At 34.9% G+C, this 17235-nt stretch overlaps 1 protein-coding gene across 1 annotated transcript; it reads right to left on the reverse strand.

The window, feature by feature from the left end:
* Positions 1-747: 747 nt before the first annotated feature.
* LOC140157279 (translocon-associated protein subunit gamma-like) lies at positions 748-16431 on the reverse strand. Its single transcript, XM_072180420.1, has 6 exons — positions 16262-16431; positions 15625-15631; positions 6703-6819; positions 4635-4733; positions 3665-3796; positions 748-1499 (listed from the first exon to the last, which is right to left on the reverse strand). Exons 1-6 carry the CDS (start codon positions 16386-16388, stop codon positions 1433-1435), a joined length of 549 nt encoding a protein of 182 aa, XP_072036521.1. The 5' UTR covers positions 16389-16431; the 3' UTR covers positions 748-1432.
* Between the last annotated feature and the right edge of the window lie 804 nt (positions 16432-17235).

The raw sequence follows: 17235 nt of genomic DNA on the forward strand, positions 1-17235 counted from the left end.
GCTTCGCGCATTTTTGGCACAATAAGCCCGACAATTTCACGGAAAGAATACGAGTAGAAAAATGTGTAATTTCACCGCTTTTGGAAATTTTACCTAGTAATAAAAGTATGCCACAAGCATGCTATTTAAGTCCCTTATGAGATACACTAAGTTTTCAATCCTTTTCAAGATCTGTAGGCCTACTATATTATTGATTGCAACTGCAAGTACCTCGAAGGAACTCAAAATACTGCATTGGCAGTTCTGAATCGGGATTAACTTGAAAGGGTTCGAATGCGATTGTCTTGGTTGGCAGGGCCTAAAAACAGGGGGGTGGGGGGGGGTTGGACCTACTTGAATTACCGGGGGTATGTTATTCAATTTTTTCGTCTGAATTTCAAAAGCCAACCAGTGAAAACCTCTTGATTTATGGGCCTATAATATCAAAATCATTACATTACAAGCTATTACACGTACGGAGATTTCATCAAGAAGTTTTACCGCGGTTAGTACCACATTAACACTGACGCATGAGCATTATAACCTGACCAAAATGCTGGTTCTGAACTTGAAGGAGTATAATACAAGTGGTTCTTGACATTGACCTGAAGAGGCAAAACACAGTAGCCACATCAAAACTTGGTGACTTGTGACGGGAATGATTGATATTTAAACAAATTTCTGAAAAGATACCCTTCAGAGAGAGGAGGAAAGCCAGGAAATGTGTTATTATACACAGAGAAAAAATACAACATTTTACAGCAAGTCTTGAGTGAACAACTGAAGTTCATGATTTTATTTTCACATTCTCTTGAAAAATTGCATTGTTGGCAGGGCATAATATAATTGGGGTCCGTTTCACTAAGTCTTACGATCAATCTTACGATTGATCAGAGAAGATGAGAATTTATTTACCACACAACTCCCTATTGAATCTATCGTAAGATCGATCATAAGTCTTGTGAAACGTGCCCCTGGTATGGCATAGTAAAATGATACACATGTAAAATCACTGAAAAGACACAGTTCATTTCTTTTTTTCTACACAAAAGTTCCACACTAAATTATGCCCTGAATTTGTTATAAAGATGTAAGTAATAAATTATTGTTGAAGAACCATCAATTTTATCCTCTGAACACCCTGCACGTTGTCCTTCACATACACTGTACAAGAATCTGAACAAGAATCCTTCTGGTATGACTATAGAATAACCTCACACTACTTGGCATGAAATATTTCCCCTTTTTAATGAAGTTTATACCCATAGTAACTTAAATTTCAACCTGGTTACTTATCCTACAACACTGACTCGCAGTCCGCGTCTTGTATACATTATTCTAATTAAATTACTCAGAGAACATGGAAAGAAAAAGAGAAAAGATTAAAAGAGAGAGAAATGATTTTATGGAAAAAAAGAAAAGAAAAATTAAACAAAAAAAAAGAGGTGCAACATCATCGCTGTCCAGTTGATAAGAGAGCCAATAGTCCACCTGCCAGTCCGACGGAAAGTATGTAATTGCTGGAAAGAACATGGTTAAGGAATATACACATGTATAATATAAGGTAATTTAGTAATATTAAGAAAAATAATATGATTTCTTGAAAACATGTAATCTGAAAGGGCATGTGTTTACAGGGCTGGAAAAAGTGCGCATTTCCCAGGAACATAGTTGAGATTTCCCACTATTTCTTATGTATTTCTTTATTTAGAACTTGAAAATTTCCCTCCAAATCACAAAATTTCCTGGGAACCAGGTTCCTGAGTTCCCTGTTTTTTCCAGGCCTGTGTGTTTAGCTCACTTTTTATTTGTTATGCACTCATTTCTAATGGGGCTGAAATGTTTAACAGCACATCTGGAGTTAACAGCACGTCTGGATTTATTCATAAAGTGTTACACAAGCTCAGCATTTTAGTAACATAATCCATGATAGTAAAAGTATTCAATTCGCCAAGGTCCTGACCATCTAAAAGAACATTGTGATATGTAAGGACAAGGTTACCGACCCAAATTCTAGTATAAACATAGTATAATTGCTGGTATTTAGTTCCTGCATAAACCTACCAGTTGGCCTGGCCAATGATGTTAGACTTTTAAACTGAAATAGCCAAAAGTGGTTACAAATTTAATTTGCTTTACTGGATACTAACTCCTTGTTTTCAGAGACAGCATTGTCAAAATTTGGTTGGCTCACATGCCCAATACCAGTACATCACCCTTTCATGTTGACTTTATAGCAATAACAACTCCATAGTATTCTATGTTGTTCAAAACATCATTCTATTGTGTAGCAATGAAGAGATTGATACTGACTTTGTTAATTTTGTCTTCTATATCAGCCAATGGATACTGTCCAACATCAAACTCCCAACAGGACACATCCAATGAAGAGTGGAAAGCTGAAAAAGCATTGAATTTTAGCACAAAACTGCACTTAGGACCGCTACAGACTCCGGGTATTTGACATATAATATTTGATGTAACATATCTATGTTATTTAATCTAGTCCACTCCCATTCTATTTCCAGTAATTTTTAAGTTCTATCAAATGTTTGATGACCTAACATCGATATGTTACTACAATATCTGGTAGAAATATATTATTGATTTTATGTTATCAAACATTCGTTAGAACTTAAACATTACTAGAAATAGAATGGGAATAGATTAAATAACATAGATATGTTACATCAAATATTATACGTCAAATAAAAAGTCTGTACGGTCACTAATTCTAGCTTTAAGTTTTAAGTTTATAAAAGCTTTGTGATTTATAGAAAGTGTAATGTAAAAAATGTCATAATACACAGTACCGCATCGCAAAATCTGCTTTCTTGACCCGATTCATTACTTGATAATGACCACATTACCATAAACCAAGGCTGTGATTTTCGGGTATTTTGTGCCTGGGTACTCTACAGTTGTATATAATTTACGGATAGGTTCCCGGGATACAAGTATCACCAATTCACAAGGGAACAAGTCAAATTTAAATGGTCTCCAAACAGTTGCGTGTATGATGCAATCAGGGTTGTTTGATTTAAATCACGCCGATTTAAATCAGTGATTTAAATCGCGATTTAAATCACTTGATTTTGTTATAAAAATCACTGATTTAAATCAACTTTTTCCATTTTTTACCATTTTTGATAAATGTAAGTTAATTTCTTGCTTAAATTGACTGTTTTACTTCATTCTTAATGCTTCTACAACTTTTGGATACAATTCAAATACCTCTATGATGTCACTTTATCTATTGCTAAAAAGTCATCTTCGAGGTGCAGAATTCAACAGGTTTGTTTCCCATGATTTTACCAAATTTTTTTCTTTGAAATTTTCACATGTTCATGTAAAAACATGTTTTGATTTTTTGTAAATACCTGGTAGGATTGTGCATATGACTAGCATTCCACTGGTCCTCTTTTTACTTTATCATGGGGAATAGAATTTCTTGGAATAAAAAAAATCGATTTAAATAAAAAAAATCCGATTTTTTTAAATTTTTTTAAAAAAATCAAAAAAATCAACAACCCTGGATGCAATGCTATTTATTATGAATATATACCAGCAAAATATTTAATCCAAACAAGTTCAACAACAGCTTTGTTTAACATTTAACTTGATTACCCGGGAATTACTCCCAGCCTTACCATGAACACCACATAAACTGATATAAAAAGGATACATATTTGGATCAAATGACTTCAAGATGAAGAAGGAAGCTATAAGGACTAACATCAAGTAGAGAGAGTTGTTGTAAAAAATGGCAAAGGTTGTAGCCTCGTAGTCGGCAACCTCGTTCTTCTTCCATAAAATTCTGCAAGGAAAACAGAAAATGTCACAAAATAAGTTGTCACACTCAAATGAATCAATCATGAAACAAAGGATCAAGTAATCAATTACTGTAAAAGTGGAAATTTTCACGCTACGTTTATTTTCACGCTTTTCACGTTCCAAGCTTCTGCCACGAAAATAACAACACATGAATATATTCCGTTTGTGTTTAGGTCAATGTAAGAAAACTTGGAATTGTGAATTTAAAAACAAGGGAAACAGTTCAAAATTTGCTAAGCGCGAAAAATTAATCGCGCGAAAATGTCAACCTTTACAGTATTCAACAGTAAATTCAGTAAATTGCATACATCCTGTTGCCAAAATGTCCAGCCAGACACTAAATTTTTAAAACATATTTGCCTGACACTTTCACATTCATCACCCCAAATATTTGAATGAATTTCTGAAAGTAAACTAAGCAATAGATTCCCTGAAGCAGACATGGAAAAAGTCTGGAAATTGTCAGAAAAGCTGGAAATGCACGTAAAATTTTTTCAAAATTCAAAAACACCTGAAAAGGGGCTGAAAATAAATAAAATTGCGGAAATGTTGACATCACAAAAGTCTGGTTCCAGTGTTTACACTGGAAAATCCCATGCCTGCTGAAAGCAAATTTTGTTTGAAATAAATTTGAGCAACAAACAGTTTGCAAACTGAAAGCAAATCTGGTTTAATTTAGCACTGAATTTGGAGCAGTTGGCACACACCCAGTGTTAGGCTTTAAGTAAGGGTTGTGCAATAGTTAGGATACAGATTTAATAATCACTTATTATTTCCAGTACAGGTAATATTATCTTGTTGATGTCACTTTTTTCACTCACCTCTCGTCTTTTTCTTTGCGTGGCATTTTCTTGTTATCTGCTTCTGTCAGTTTCCTCATCACTTCTTTGGATACGGCTTCTTCTCTTTGTTGTGCCACCCTGTATGCAGATAAGGGGAAAATAAAATGAAATCATATGCCTTACTTCTTCACCGCAATTGAACACATCAATCTAAAATTTTGTCTTATTTGCTTCCAATATCTGAACATTACATGTACATTAAATTTACACCTTTCTTTTTAACCACATTTTCATGAAATTGAGGGTCATTTATTAACCATAATAGTTGAAAATGCACCCCCAGTTTTAAGTAAATGGCTGAAATGCACCCAGAATCTGCCCCACATCCCTGTACCCTTATTTCCACCAAGGACCCCCAGGCATTCTACCATGTCTTGTTCACAACTGTGATCAAAATGCATTTATTTTTAAGTACCAGAGTATCAATTGAGGATCGATGTGATAGGAATAAGCAGACACAATTTACAGTTAGGCAAAAAAAAAAAAAAAGGTTTGTCTCAGTACCCAGCAAGCATAGCTTTTAAAATAAGATTTAGCGTGGCCACTGGCGCTAGTGCTTTTTTTTTTTTTTTTTGAATGATAAAACATCGTAGTTTTCAAGAAAAATTACATTTTCGGCACAATCAATTGGCGATCATTTCTGACGAAATGTCAAAAATAAATACTCCAAGAACTGTATGACATGTTCGCTCTGAATACCGATCTCTTGAAACAGTATGCAAGTAACGGCTCTGCTGAACTAAATAGCGGGACAATCGACTCTACTTGTAGATCTAGAACACGTCACTGGGAATTCCCCATGTGCAGATATTTTGCTGCTCGATAAGCAATTTCATATCGGTATACCAGAGAAAAGATCATCATTTAACTAATTTTCATACCATGCCGAGTAAATATTGGAGTTTCCTCAACACAAAACATTTACATTGTCACGTCGTGTGGTCGAAATTTTTCAGAACTTGAACGGGAACTTGAATTATTTAGCATATTTTTAGTATAGGTCAGGGTTAGGGTTTAGGTTAGGGGTTTTAGGAGGTGATGGTTAGAATAGTTAAACCGGGAGTAAGAACTACGTTTGCGTATGCCATGGGTATTTGGGGCGCCGTTCTTGTTACAAAAACAAAAAAAAACAAAAACATCGCATAGGACATAGCCTGTTTTTCAAAAAAAAAAAAAAAAAAAGCATAGCACATAGCTTTTTAGCCAAAAGGTCCAGAGACAAACCTTTTTTTTTTTTTTTTGGCCTTATAAAGGCTACTAGAGCGTTGAACATTTGGTGCACCCATTCAAGCCTCAAGTTCCAACATTTTGCATGGTCAGTCATCTCAAAACCAGGTTCTACAAAGTGTGTTGTGTCTGCATGCCACACACAGGATGAAACTCCATTTCTCGATAAGCAATTTCATATCGGTATACCAGAGAAAAGATCATCATTTAACTAATTTTCATACCATGCCGAGTAAATATTGGAGTTTCCTCAACACATAAATGTCAACTTTTTGTACTCCTTACTTACGGTAATGTTTAAATGTAGGACAAAATAGCGGTAGACATCAACATTTGTGGTGCTGAATTTTGCACCAATTCATTGGCACTACTCACAACATTTACATTGTCACGTCGTGTGATCGAAATTGTTCAGAACTTGAACGGGAACTTGAATTATTTAGCATATTTTTAGTATAGGTCAGGGTTAGGGTTTAGGTTCTAGGGGGTTTTAGGAGGTGATGGTTAGAATAGTTAAACCGGGAGTAAGAACTACGCTTATGTATGCCATGGGTATTTGGGCGCCGTTCTTGTTACAAAAAAAAAAAAAAAAACATCGCATAGGACATAGCCTGTTTTTCAAAAAAAAAAGAAAAAAAAAGCATAGCACATAGCTTTTTAGCCAAAAGGTCCAGAGACAAACCTTTTTTTTTTAATTAATGCTACATGTACAAATGAGCGTAAAACAATAATGCACCTTTTATACCTGTATGAGGTTTGGCAGTAAGATGGCAAAGGGTCAATATTGTTTGGTATAAAAAAAATGTAAATGTTTACTTACTTGTGTTTCAATACAAATTTGACATTTTTGTAGGCAAATGCAACCAACCATGTGCTGACTAGGGTCATGACCCCAAACAAGATGGCTGACTGGAAGAGGTCCATCTGATGGATGCGCCTAAAACACCCCTGGAATAAATGAAGAGAAAAGATAATCAACGGTTATTAACAATTTTAATCATATTACTAATGATCGGAACAATGTGAGATAACTAACAATATGATATTGATTTGACTGTTTTGGCCCCATATCATGGTTAAATGCAAAATCAAGGAAAAGATAAATATAGCCACATTAAAAACTGTACCGTAACATGATCATGACATAGTGATCTATGGCGCAATCAAAGAACAATAACATTGTCATTGGTGACCCGGGTCGCGGTATTTTTTGCATACATCATATTTGTTACACATGTGGTTTATTAAATGTATGTATGCGCCTGTGCCATCAGGCCTAGAAATCCGTGGCAGTGCGGGCGACAGACTTGCTGTTAGTATGCGTCATTGCGTCCAGACACATATTTTACAAATTTGGACGGCAAGTTTCAGATGGCCGTGAGAATCCTTGATTTGCGCAAATCTACATCCTGCTCCCGCTGCACAATGATTGAAAAAATACTTCCCTCATAGAATATACGTCGAACAACTGAATACAAGCACAACATATGGACCAATATATTTTTGTAAACATTTTAGGCCTATAACAAAATGTATATTTCGTACAAATTGTACAACTAAAGTTTCTACTTTCTACCCTATGACCTATAAATGTTACCCGTTATCAAAGTGTCCGCAAAAAAATGGTCATCGCAAGTATCTTTGATGCTGAAAACTAAGGATATTCACGCAGGGACAGGCCAAAAACCTTACCCGGTTTGAAGTTTTAAACAAGAATCTTTGCGCGGATCGATTCACAGATTCGCGTCAGATTTCTCGAGCCTGCACAGTGGCATGGTAAAAATCAATTGATTTTTCACAAAAAAATTTCACTCAGGACTTGTCTTCTCAGACTCAGTGAATTTTAGTTTAATTTACTTCTAGATTTATACATGTATACCGCACAGTGTCTTCGACCCTATATCTTCATGGCAGGAATCGCCATGGTAGGTTAAATCCACAGCCACGATTAGCCATTTGGTTCAAACCTTTAAAAGCTCTTTTAAACTAATAATTAGTCGAGGGACATAACTAAGGCTACTCACAATAGCCGGGTAATCGATCTTGGTTGTGCGTGATTAAGCTTGTATACCCCATTGAGGTCAATCATGGTCATCGACTTTTATACTGCCTACAGTGAGTGCAGCTGTACTACACGCTGCACGCTGTAGTCCATAACAGGACCAACGCAATATAAAATGGTCAAATTTTGAGTTCAAAGCGCACTGCCAATTTTCAAAGCGCATTCTAGCGACTATCATATCTGTTCAATTTGTATTTCCAAGTTTATGAGTCTAAATCTGGTTTCTTGAAAAAAAATCATGACGGAGATATTCATCATTTTCTAACCCGGTATCAGAAGATTTTCGTCTGATATCAAAATCGTGCATAGCAATTCACGTGTATCGATCCCGTGTATTCATTTTAGTGTCCCTTCTGCACCAAATAATTATTAGCCAGGCGGTGTCGGTGTGTACCGTAATTAATTCTGTGTTAAAATTTGTAAGTGTACCGTAAAACGGGGTGAATCGGGACACCGGGGTGAATCGGGACAAAACACAAAAAAGTTTTTTGACACCAAATTTTTCAAACCTAATTGATTGTTTTGTGTGTTTCTCTTCCCATGTTAAAAAATGGACTGTCAGTATCAGAATGGTGGCTTTGCACATGTGATACAGGAAATATGGAGCCCAGGACACTAAAATGAAAATTTCCTCCAATTGCTCCAAAAAAATGATGTGGTCAGAACTTTATCCCTCCCAGTGGAACCATTGGAGGAAATCGAGCTGGAAATGCACAGGGACCTCACAAAAAGTGTCATACATGTGCTGTAAAAGTGAAAATTTGGTTAGTCCAAAGCAAATTTTAATTTTGTTGATTTTTGTACTTTTCAGATTTGAACTTTTGAGAACGGGGTGAATTGGGACACAATGTACTGTAGCTTTAATGGTATTAAGTTTGGATTATTCTCTATTATTCATCACCTTAAGCCTGTAATAGTTAGTTGTCCTCTACCCGGTACCACCCACCACTAATTTTAAAAACAGGAAGTGAGTTTTTACTGTCCCGGTACAAAATTTTACCACACCTAATTTTCAGAATTCCAGAAATAATTTTTTGAAAGGATTTTCAGGTTTTAAATAAATACATACTTTGTTTTTAAAATATTGTTATTAATTTGTTTGTATCTTTAATGGTATAACTTGTATTAAGATATGTATTGGTAAAACAGACCTATTTGCACCTTCATTGGGCACAGGTCATTGGGTAGCTCTATAATTTGACTTAGAATTAGAAAATTAGAAAAACAAATTTGAAAGCCACCCACCCTTAACCCAAAAAAGTTTTGGAGGACAACCATTTGAACTATAATGTTGTTAGTCTTATCCTGAAGTTCCAGTAATTATTGAGTTAATTATGCTTTGAATATTGCTGTTAGAGTTGGAAAATGTTTGCCAATGTTCAATTTGTTGGACTGATAGAAATCATTCGTGAGTTGTTTTTAATGGCACTGGTTGCAAGTTGGTACCAGTATGGTATTGCTAAATTGCCCATAATGTGTTTGGCCAAAGGTTGTTTTGCTTTAGGCTGTATGTACATGATAATTGTTATTGATGGAAAATCACATGCAAGTAGCAAGAACATTTAACAGTTGTCTGCAATATGTGCGAGTTGTCCATTTTTGACTGAAAGTCACAGCTCGCTCGTTATTTTTTCCTTTAAAAATGACACATGATTTATCGGTATTTTTTTTAATGTTTAGGGAGAAATGCAGTATTTATTTGGTAAGAAACACTGTAGTATTACCTTATGTAAGTAGTGATAAGAAAAGAACAATGAAAACTTAAGTTTTAACATGAAATGTGAAGGTCAAAAGTTTTATTACTTTTTTACCGTAACAAGTACAGTCCAGTTGAGGGTACCAAAGAACATCCAAGTTATGGCAGTAAACATGACATCAATTGTTGTTAAATTGTTCTAAATTATTAGAGAAGTATTTAATTGGGATTCCAGGTAAAAACCACATGTGCCTGCTAACGGTCTAAAATTTTTTATTGCATGAGGTGAAAGGGCTTTGGTAGTAGGTTACAAAAAGTCACATCAAAAATTCCTCCGGAGCTTGTTGCCATAGCAACGGCAGATTTTATGATTTTAGCGATTTTTGCTTATTTTGGGGTGAAAATAAGAGAAAATATACACTTTTCTGAATTGCTCTTGACTTAAAATGTGAGGTCACATTAAAAAGCAACCTTACCACCATAAAGTACCATGTTTGCACTTTTCCCAGGGGCAAAAAATATTTCAATAATATTTCTCCATGTGCAATTTTAGGGATGGGCAACATTGACAATTTAGCACTTTTGAAAAACTGACATTTTTACCCTATCTTTGAAGTCAAAAACTAATTTTGCTTGAGCACCCAGAATTATTTTCTCTTTGGTGGTACTTGAGCAGACATTGCCCTTCAAAATCTGGTAAAAAACTCTGGGGCTATTTGTCCTGTAAAGCCAGTGTTGCCAGAAAGTTTGCCAATTTTCAAAAAAATGCATTTTTCAAATAATGCATTTTCGACATATTTACTAATATAACTTTTTATACGACCAATTTAATTGAAATATTTACCCTTTGCGCACGTGATTTGACACACAACTGCTTCCGGAAGCAATACTTAAAGGCTGCAGAAGAGTTGTGTTCTGCAAAAACCGGTATTGCCAGAAAATTGGAGTTTTTAAATTTTTATTTCCAATAAGCGCATTTACTACAGGCTCTAGGGGGAGTTTGTATAGAAATTTATCTTGCATTTTCATGTTATGTATGCAAAGACCTTAAAAAAAAGGTTTGGGTAAGAAGATCAGATCAAGTGCAATTAAAGATGGCGTCCAAAATGGCCGCCAAATAGGGGTTTCCATTCAAACACACTGTAGCAACATGCAAATGATCTAATAATGAAAAAATATCGATGCAATTGATGTTTCTAATCAACAGAAATAAATATGTGCCCATTTTGTTTCATTTGGATCTTTTAAATTCAAAATGGCGTCCAAAATGGCCGCCAGAATAGCAAATTTTATATTGGAATACACTAGAGCAACATGAAATTGATATAATAATAAAGTATTTTCAATGGAATTAATTTCTATAACTAAAAAAACTTGATAAATATGCACACAATTTGTTTCATTTGAATCTCTCCAATTCAAGATGGAATCCAAAATTTAGGATATTTCCAGTTAACTGTCCTAGTAATAAATAAATAAATACAAATATAGCAATATAATTCATATTTCCGACCCGTGAGCCAAATGGAATAAGCAGTGTGATGCCATGATTACTTATTTGGAGAGTACAAAGCTGTAGCATAGTGAACTTTAGTAGTTGTAGTCTAGTCAACTTTCCTATTATAGCTGTAGCCTAGTTAACCATCCTAATGTAGCTATAGCCCAGTTAACTTTTCTCAACATAGCTGTAGCCTATTCAGAGCTGCAAACGGTTATAATCAAGAGTCTTTCTTAAGTCTCTGGTTGAAAATAATCAGAAAAAAACTAAAAAAAGTAAGGAATGACAAATTTAGTGTTGAAATTATAAAATCAGGAGTCTTTCAGCACTCTACTTTCGTAAAATGCATCACCATAGACTCTAGATATGAATGTATAGGGTCTATGTCCAAACACAGGGTCTTTTCGGTAATTGTTGATAACACTAAGCACCAGCAATGGTACAAGTACCAGCAATGGTAAAAGAATGCGAGAGTCAGTGAAATACATAATGACCATGTTACCAAGAGGCCAAGGCTAGTTGATTGAGACACATTTATTTCATCATGTGAGTAATCAACGTTATCAGAAATAAAAGCCTAAAATCCATTCTAGCAATGTCTAGAGATACTTAAACTGTACTAGGCAGATGCTCTGAGGCAGATGTCGGACTGGGTTTTGTAACACCTATGTTGTTCTACTGAGATGCTTTTTGGTCTTGAGTCTTAGGATTCCGTTTTGATATTGTTTCTAGAATGGATTTCATGGTATACTTCTTATGACATGATAAATGTGTCTCCATCAACCAGCTTCTTGGTAACATGCATGGTCATGGCTTTATTAGTAATAAATAATCCATCCTTGAAAAACGATTGTAAGTACTAGTAGTACTACATGTAATATGTTAGGAAAGTGGACTCGGCTACAGTTATGTTACGAAAGTTTAATAGGCTACAGCTATGTTGAAAAAGTTAACTAGGCTATAGCTATATTAGGAAAGTTAACTAGCCAAAAGCTATAAAGGAACTTTGACTAGACTATACAGCTATGCTAATGAAGTTGACTAGGCTACACCTCTGCGCTCTCCATACTTTTCACCGAACTGAAAAGACAAAAAAAAAAGTCAAATTAAATGTAATCATGTTATCACACTGCTTATTTCATTTCGCTCACTTGTCTGAAATATTCATTATAATTATGGCTATATTTGTTTTGCTTACTAGACAGGTATGTGGAAATAGCCTATTTTGGTGGCCATTTTAGATTCCATCTTTAATTGGAAAGATACAAATGAAACCATTTTTTTTGCAAATGTTTCTTTTGATTAGAACCATTCATTCCATTTATAATACTTTATTATTATATCATTTTTATATTGCTCTAGTGTATTTCAATAGAAATAGGCTATTCTGGCGGCCATTTTGGACGCCATCTTGAATGTAAAAGATGCGAATGAAACAAAATGGGCATTTATTTTTTTTTCTGTTGATTAGAAACATTAATCGCGTTGATATTTTTCACCATTAAGATCATTTGTATGTTGCTAAAGTGTGTTGTAATTGAAAACTCCTATTTGACGGCCATTTTGGACGCCATCTTTAATTTCACTTGATTTGAATTTCTTACCCAAACTTTTTTGAAGGTCTTGGCATATATAACATGAAAATGCTGGGTGAGAGCATAATTTTTGGAATTTGGTAAGAGCAAAATGGGGTCACTGGTTGACAGACGGACAGCTTTGATTTAGATCAGGGGGTACTGGGTAAGAAGACCTTTTTTGAAATGGGGTCTTTGGGTGAGAGCCTCTAAAATTACATGTCTAGTTATAAATGGCTACAAATGGTTTTGATGACTTTGTTATTTCAAAAGAAGTAACAAAATCAGTGATAGATGACTGGTTGCTGTCCAAATGGAAGGGTATTTGGGTGACAGATTGAAACGAAAAATAAGGGGTCTTTGGGTGACAGAGAATGTGATCATGACAAATATGGGTTTTTTTGGGTAACAGCAGTTTTTCATACTATCTGGCAACACCAAGCCCAAGTTTCAAAACATATGAGATCGTGCTAGCAAATGTACAGATAAAGCTAGATAAAATAACGGAACAGTTAAAAATAGTTCAATACATTTAATTACGTATGTTAAATGCGCTTATTGGAAATATAGATTTTTAAAAGTCCGCTTTTCTGGCAATACCTGTTTTTGCAGAATACGACTCTTCTGCAGCCTTTAAGGCCACGCGTTTTGAACTCGCCACCCAAAAATGGTGGTGTTGTTACGCTTTTCCAAATCGAGACTCGTTCAAATTGTTATATCTCTGCTTAAACAAAAGGTATTGAAGTGTGTTTGGTGTCATTTTGTAGCTATATAAGTGCCCTAACAGACCTCCAAAGGAGAATTGTTTATCAGCTAAGATAGTGGAGTTAGAGTTGTTTGAGTTCAGAATGACCGAGGTGGTGGATGAGGCGGTGGCGGATGAGGCGGTGGCGGTATGTGCAAAGTCTATGGGAAATAAAGATTTTGTGTGTGTGCGTTAAATCAACTGATCATATCTTTGCATCCATATGGGCTACAGACATGGTTAAGAGCTCTTTTGAAAGATTATTAATTCTGCTAATTGTTTTTAATCATTTTTAACTCTTTATGATTGGTTTAGTCTATAAAATGCAAACTTTTATGTACAAAACTACCCGTTTTCATATTAAACACTGTAGTAAGCAATGCGGATGTCTTCAAAATCTAAAAGTTGCTGTAAATTTTTAATTACTTATCCTATCATAGTCAAAGTTTACATTTTCTGAGAGGAAATTTGATGAGGAATCTAAATATGGACTTACTTTTTTTGTATGGGTTAGGGGTAAAATGTTTCAGTTCAAAATATGTTGAATTGTAAAAAATTTGAACATATTTTGGGACACCCTGTATTCGAGATTACCAAACAGCTGTGATTTTTTTTTCTTCCAGAGTCAGTAGGCTCCCCTAACCTCTAACCAAATCAATGTTGTTTACTTTCAGTTTATAACTGCAAGTTAGTAATAAGCAATGCATTAAATGACCCATTTTTATTTGGATTTTTTTATTCCACCCTGTATAACTTCAAGGTCACCCTGTACAGTGAGTTGAAATGTGTATATTTAAATTGCTTTTGCCTTCAGCTTTCCAAAAATGTATACTTTTGCTTGTTTAGGGTTGATAGTTGTGGAGATATTCTAATTTGAAACTTGATTGGTGTAAAAATTCATAATATTTGTGATGTAACGCTAAGGGTGGCGAGTTCAAAACACGTGGCCTTAAGGCTTGCTTCCGGATGCAGTTGTGTGTCAAATCATGTATGTAAAGGGTAAATATTTCAATTAAGTTGGTCGTGTAATAAAAAAAAATAAAAAAATAAATTGGCCTACTTTCTGGCAACACTGGAATTGGAGAGATACACATGAAACAAATTGTGTGCATATTGAGAATACTTTATTATTATATCAACTTCATGTTGCTCAAACGTATTTCGATGTAAATAGGTTATTCTGGCGGTCATTTTGAACGCCATTTTGAATTTAAAAGATCCGAATGAAACAAAATAGGCACATATTTATTTCCGTTGAGTAGAAACATCAATTGCATCAATATTTTTTCATCATTAGATCATTTGTATGTTGCTATAGTGTGTTTTAATGGAAAACCCCTATTTGGCGGCCATTTTGGACGCCATCTTTGATTGCACTTGATCTGACTTTTTTACTTTGAAGGTCTTTGCATAATTTATATAACATGAAAATGGCAGGTAAATTTCTAAAAGAGTCATATACACAAACTCCTCCCTAGAGCCTGTAGTAAATGCGCTTATTGGAAATATAAATTTTAAAAGTCGGATTTTCTGGCAATACCGGTTTTTGCAGAACACGACTCTTCTGCAGCCTTTAAGTGTTGCTTCCGGAAGCAGTTGTGTGCCAAATCTTGTACGCAAAGGGTAAATATTTCAATTAAGTTGGTCGTATAAAAGTTATATGAGTAATATGTCGAAAATGCATTATTTGAAAAATGCATTTTTTTGAAAATTGGCAAACTTTCTGGCAACACTGGCTTTACAGGACAAATAGCCCCAGAGTTTTTTTACCAGATTTTGAAGGGGCAATGTTTGCTCAAGTACCACCCAAGAGAAAATAATTCTGGGTGCTCAAGCAAAATTAGTTTTTGACTTCAAAGATAGGGTAAAAATGTCATTTTTTCAAAATTGCTAAATTGTCAATGTTGCCCATCCCTAAAATTGCACATGGGGAAATATTATTGAAATATTTTTTGCCCCTGGGAAAAGTGCAAACACGGTACTTTATGGTGGTAAGGTTGCTTTTTTAATGTGACCTCACATTTTAAGTCAAGAGCAATTCAGAAAAGTGTATATTTTCTCTTATTTTCACCCCAAAATAAGCAAAGATCGCTAAAATCATAAAATCTGCCGCTGCTATGGCAACAAGCTCGGAGGAATTTTGATGTGACTTTTTGTAACCTACTACCAAAGCCCTTTCACCTCATGCAATAAAAAATTTTTGACCGTTAGCAGGCACATGTGGTTTTTACCTGGAATCCCAATTAAATACTTGTTTAATGTCCCAATTCACCTCATTTGTGGGGATAAAGGGTACAAAAACTAATTCAAACCTTCATCAAATACTATTTACTCTGCTGTCCTGATTCACCCCAAACTCGGGGTGAATCGGGACAATCACTTTTTCAAAAAAAAAAAGAGGTAAAGCACTTGAAATCCACTCAATCTAACATTACCAGTATGTAGATCTCATGTGTGGACATAAAATGCACCAATGACTGTGGCAATTGAAGCTACAAAGAAAAAAATACAATTAAAGCCATGCCCAAACTGTCCCGATTCACCCCGTTTTACGGTACAACAAAAAAAATAAAAATTTACAAAAATGATACCACCACATTCCACACATTATATATCATTCATACTCAGTTAGATTTGATTCATCAAACTGTAAGTTAGTATAAATTTGCCAACAACTTTCTTTACTTGATACACAATGCATTTTTTAACTAGCAAGACTGGCGAATTCGACTATCTCGAACAGATCGACAAAATCGGTCTCGTAAATAACAAAACTTTTCTAACATTTCTAAGCTTAAACTTACAAATCGGAATGGCTGAGACGATAAATGCATTTCCATAGAATAATGCAGAAGACTTTGTAGTGACATTCCTGCTGAAATCTTGGAGCAAAAGCTCTTCTTCTCTTGTGAGTTTTTTACCACCTGCCATTTTAACACTTGTGCAGTCGCCAGAGGAAGCCGAAGAAATTAGATGACGTGTACATAGAGGGCAGTATTTGTTAAAATTTTGCGGTCGGGTTTTTACACGCATTTGGCTCAGAGCAAGTCAGCCGACAAAAGGATTATGGTTTTGTTTTTGATTAATACTTGTCATTCCTCATGTGACGGCCCGTGCCCGAGGCGTGACGGTCTGACATAAACGGTGGTTAATATTAAAAGTAGGCCTACTCCCCATGTTTTTTTCCTATAAAATCATCATTTTCGATAAATTTGGGAAATATCGCCACCGATCACAATTTTCCAACATCTCTACGTAGGCCTAAATTAAACAATTTGGGGGGGGGGGATAAGGGCACATTTTTTTTTTTAATGGTTAAGGGCAATTTTTTTTTTAATGGTTTGTCTCTAAGCTCTCCAACTACTAAACTAATGCGAAATGCGTTTTTCCCCCAAGATTTTTTTTCAAATTGTGAAAAAAACCTCAAAGTCCTATGATAAAGTGATGCTGCTATTGTATTGAAGTGAAGTAATCTAAGAGCAGGGGTTGTCAAAACGGCATTTCGATCGTATTTTTTACACTTTTTCTGAAAAAAAAAAAAAAAAAAAATTACCAATGCATGTGATAAACTAATGCGCGCGGGAGCTTTGAGACAATCCTTTTTTTTTTTTTAATTTGGCCTTATAACATATATAACATAATTTTTCTACAATAATTAATAAGGAAACATGATTAAAATGTTGACTTCTTTGCACTAATTGAAGGAAATTGTAATATGTTGACCATAATTATATGTCTAACTTTCTATACTACCTAGGGCTTAGGCCGTATAAAATTA

The sequence above is a fragment of the Amphiura filiformis genome, chromosome 7 (genome assembly GCF_039555335.1).
Source record: "Amphiura filiformis chromosome 7, Afil_fr2py, whole genome shotgun sequence".
NCBI classification, from domain to species: Eukaryota; Metazoa; Echinodermata; class Ophiuroidea; order Amphilepidida; family Amphiuridae; genus Amphiura; species Amphiura filiformis.

Coding starts and splice junctions, on each gene's coding strand:
- LOC140157279 (XM_072180420.1), bottom strand. CDS start 16,388: ATGGCAGGTGGTAAAAAACTCACAAGAGAAGAAGAGCTTTTGCTCCAA. Junction 4,734..6,702: donor AAATTTGTATTGAAACACAA/GTAAGTAAACAT, acceptor ATCTGCATACAG/GGTGGCACAACAAAGAGAAG. Junction 1,500..3,664: donor AAGTCATTTGATCCAAATAT/GTATCCTTTTTA, acceptor TGTTCTTTCCAG/CAATTACATACTTTCCGTCG.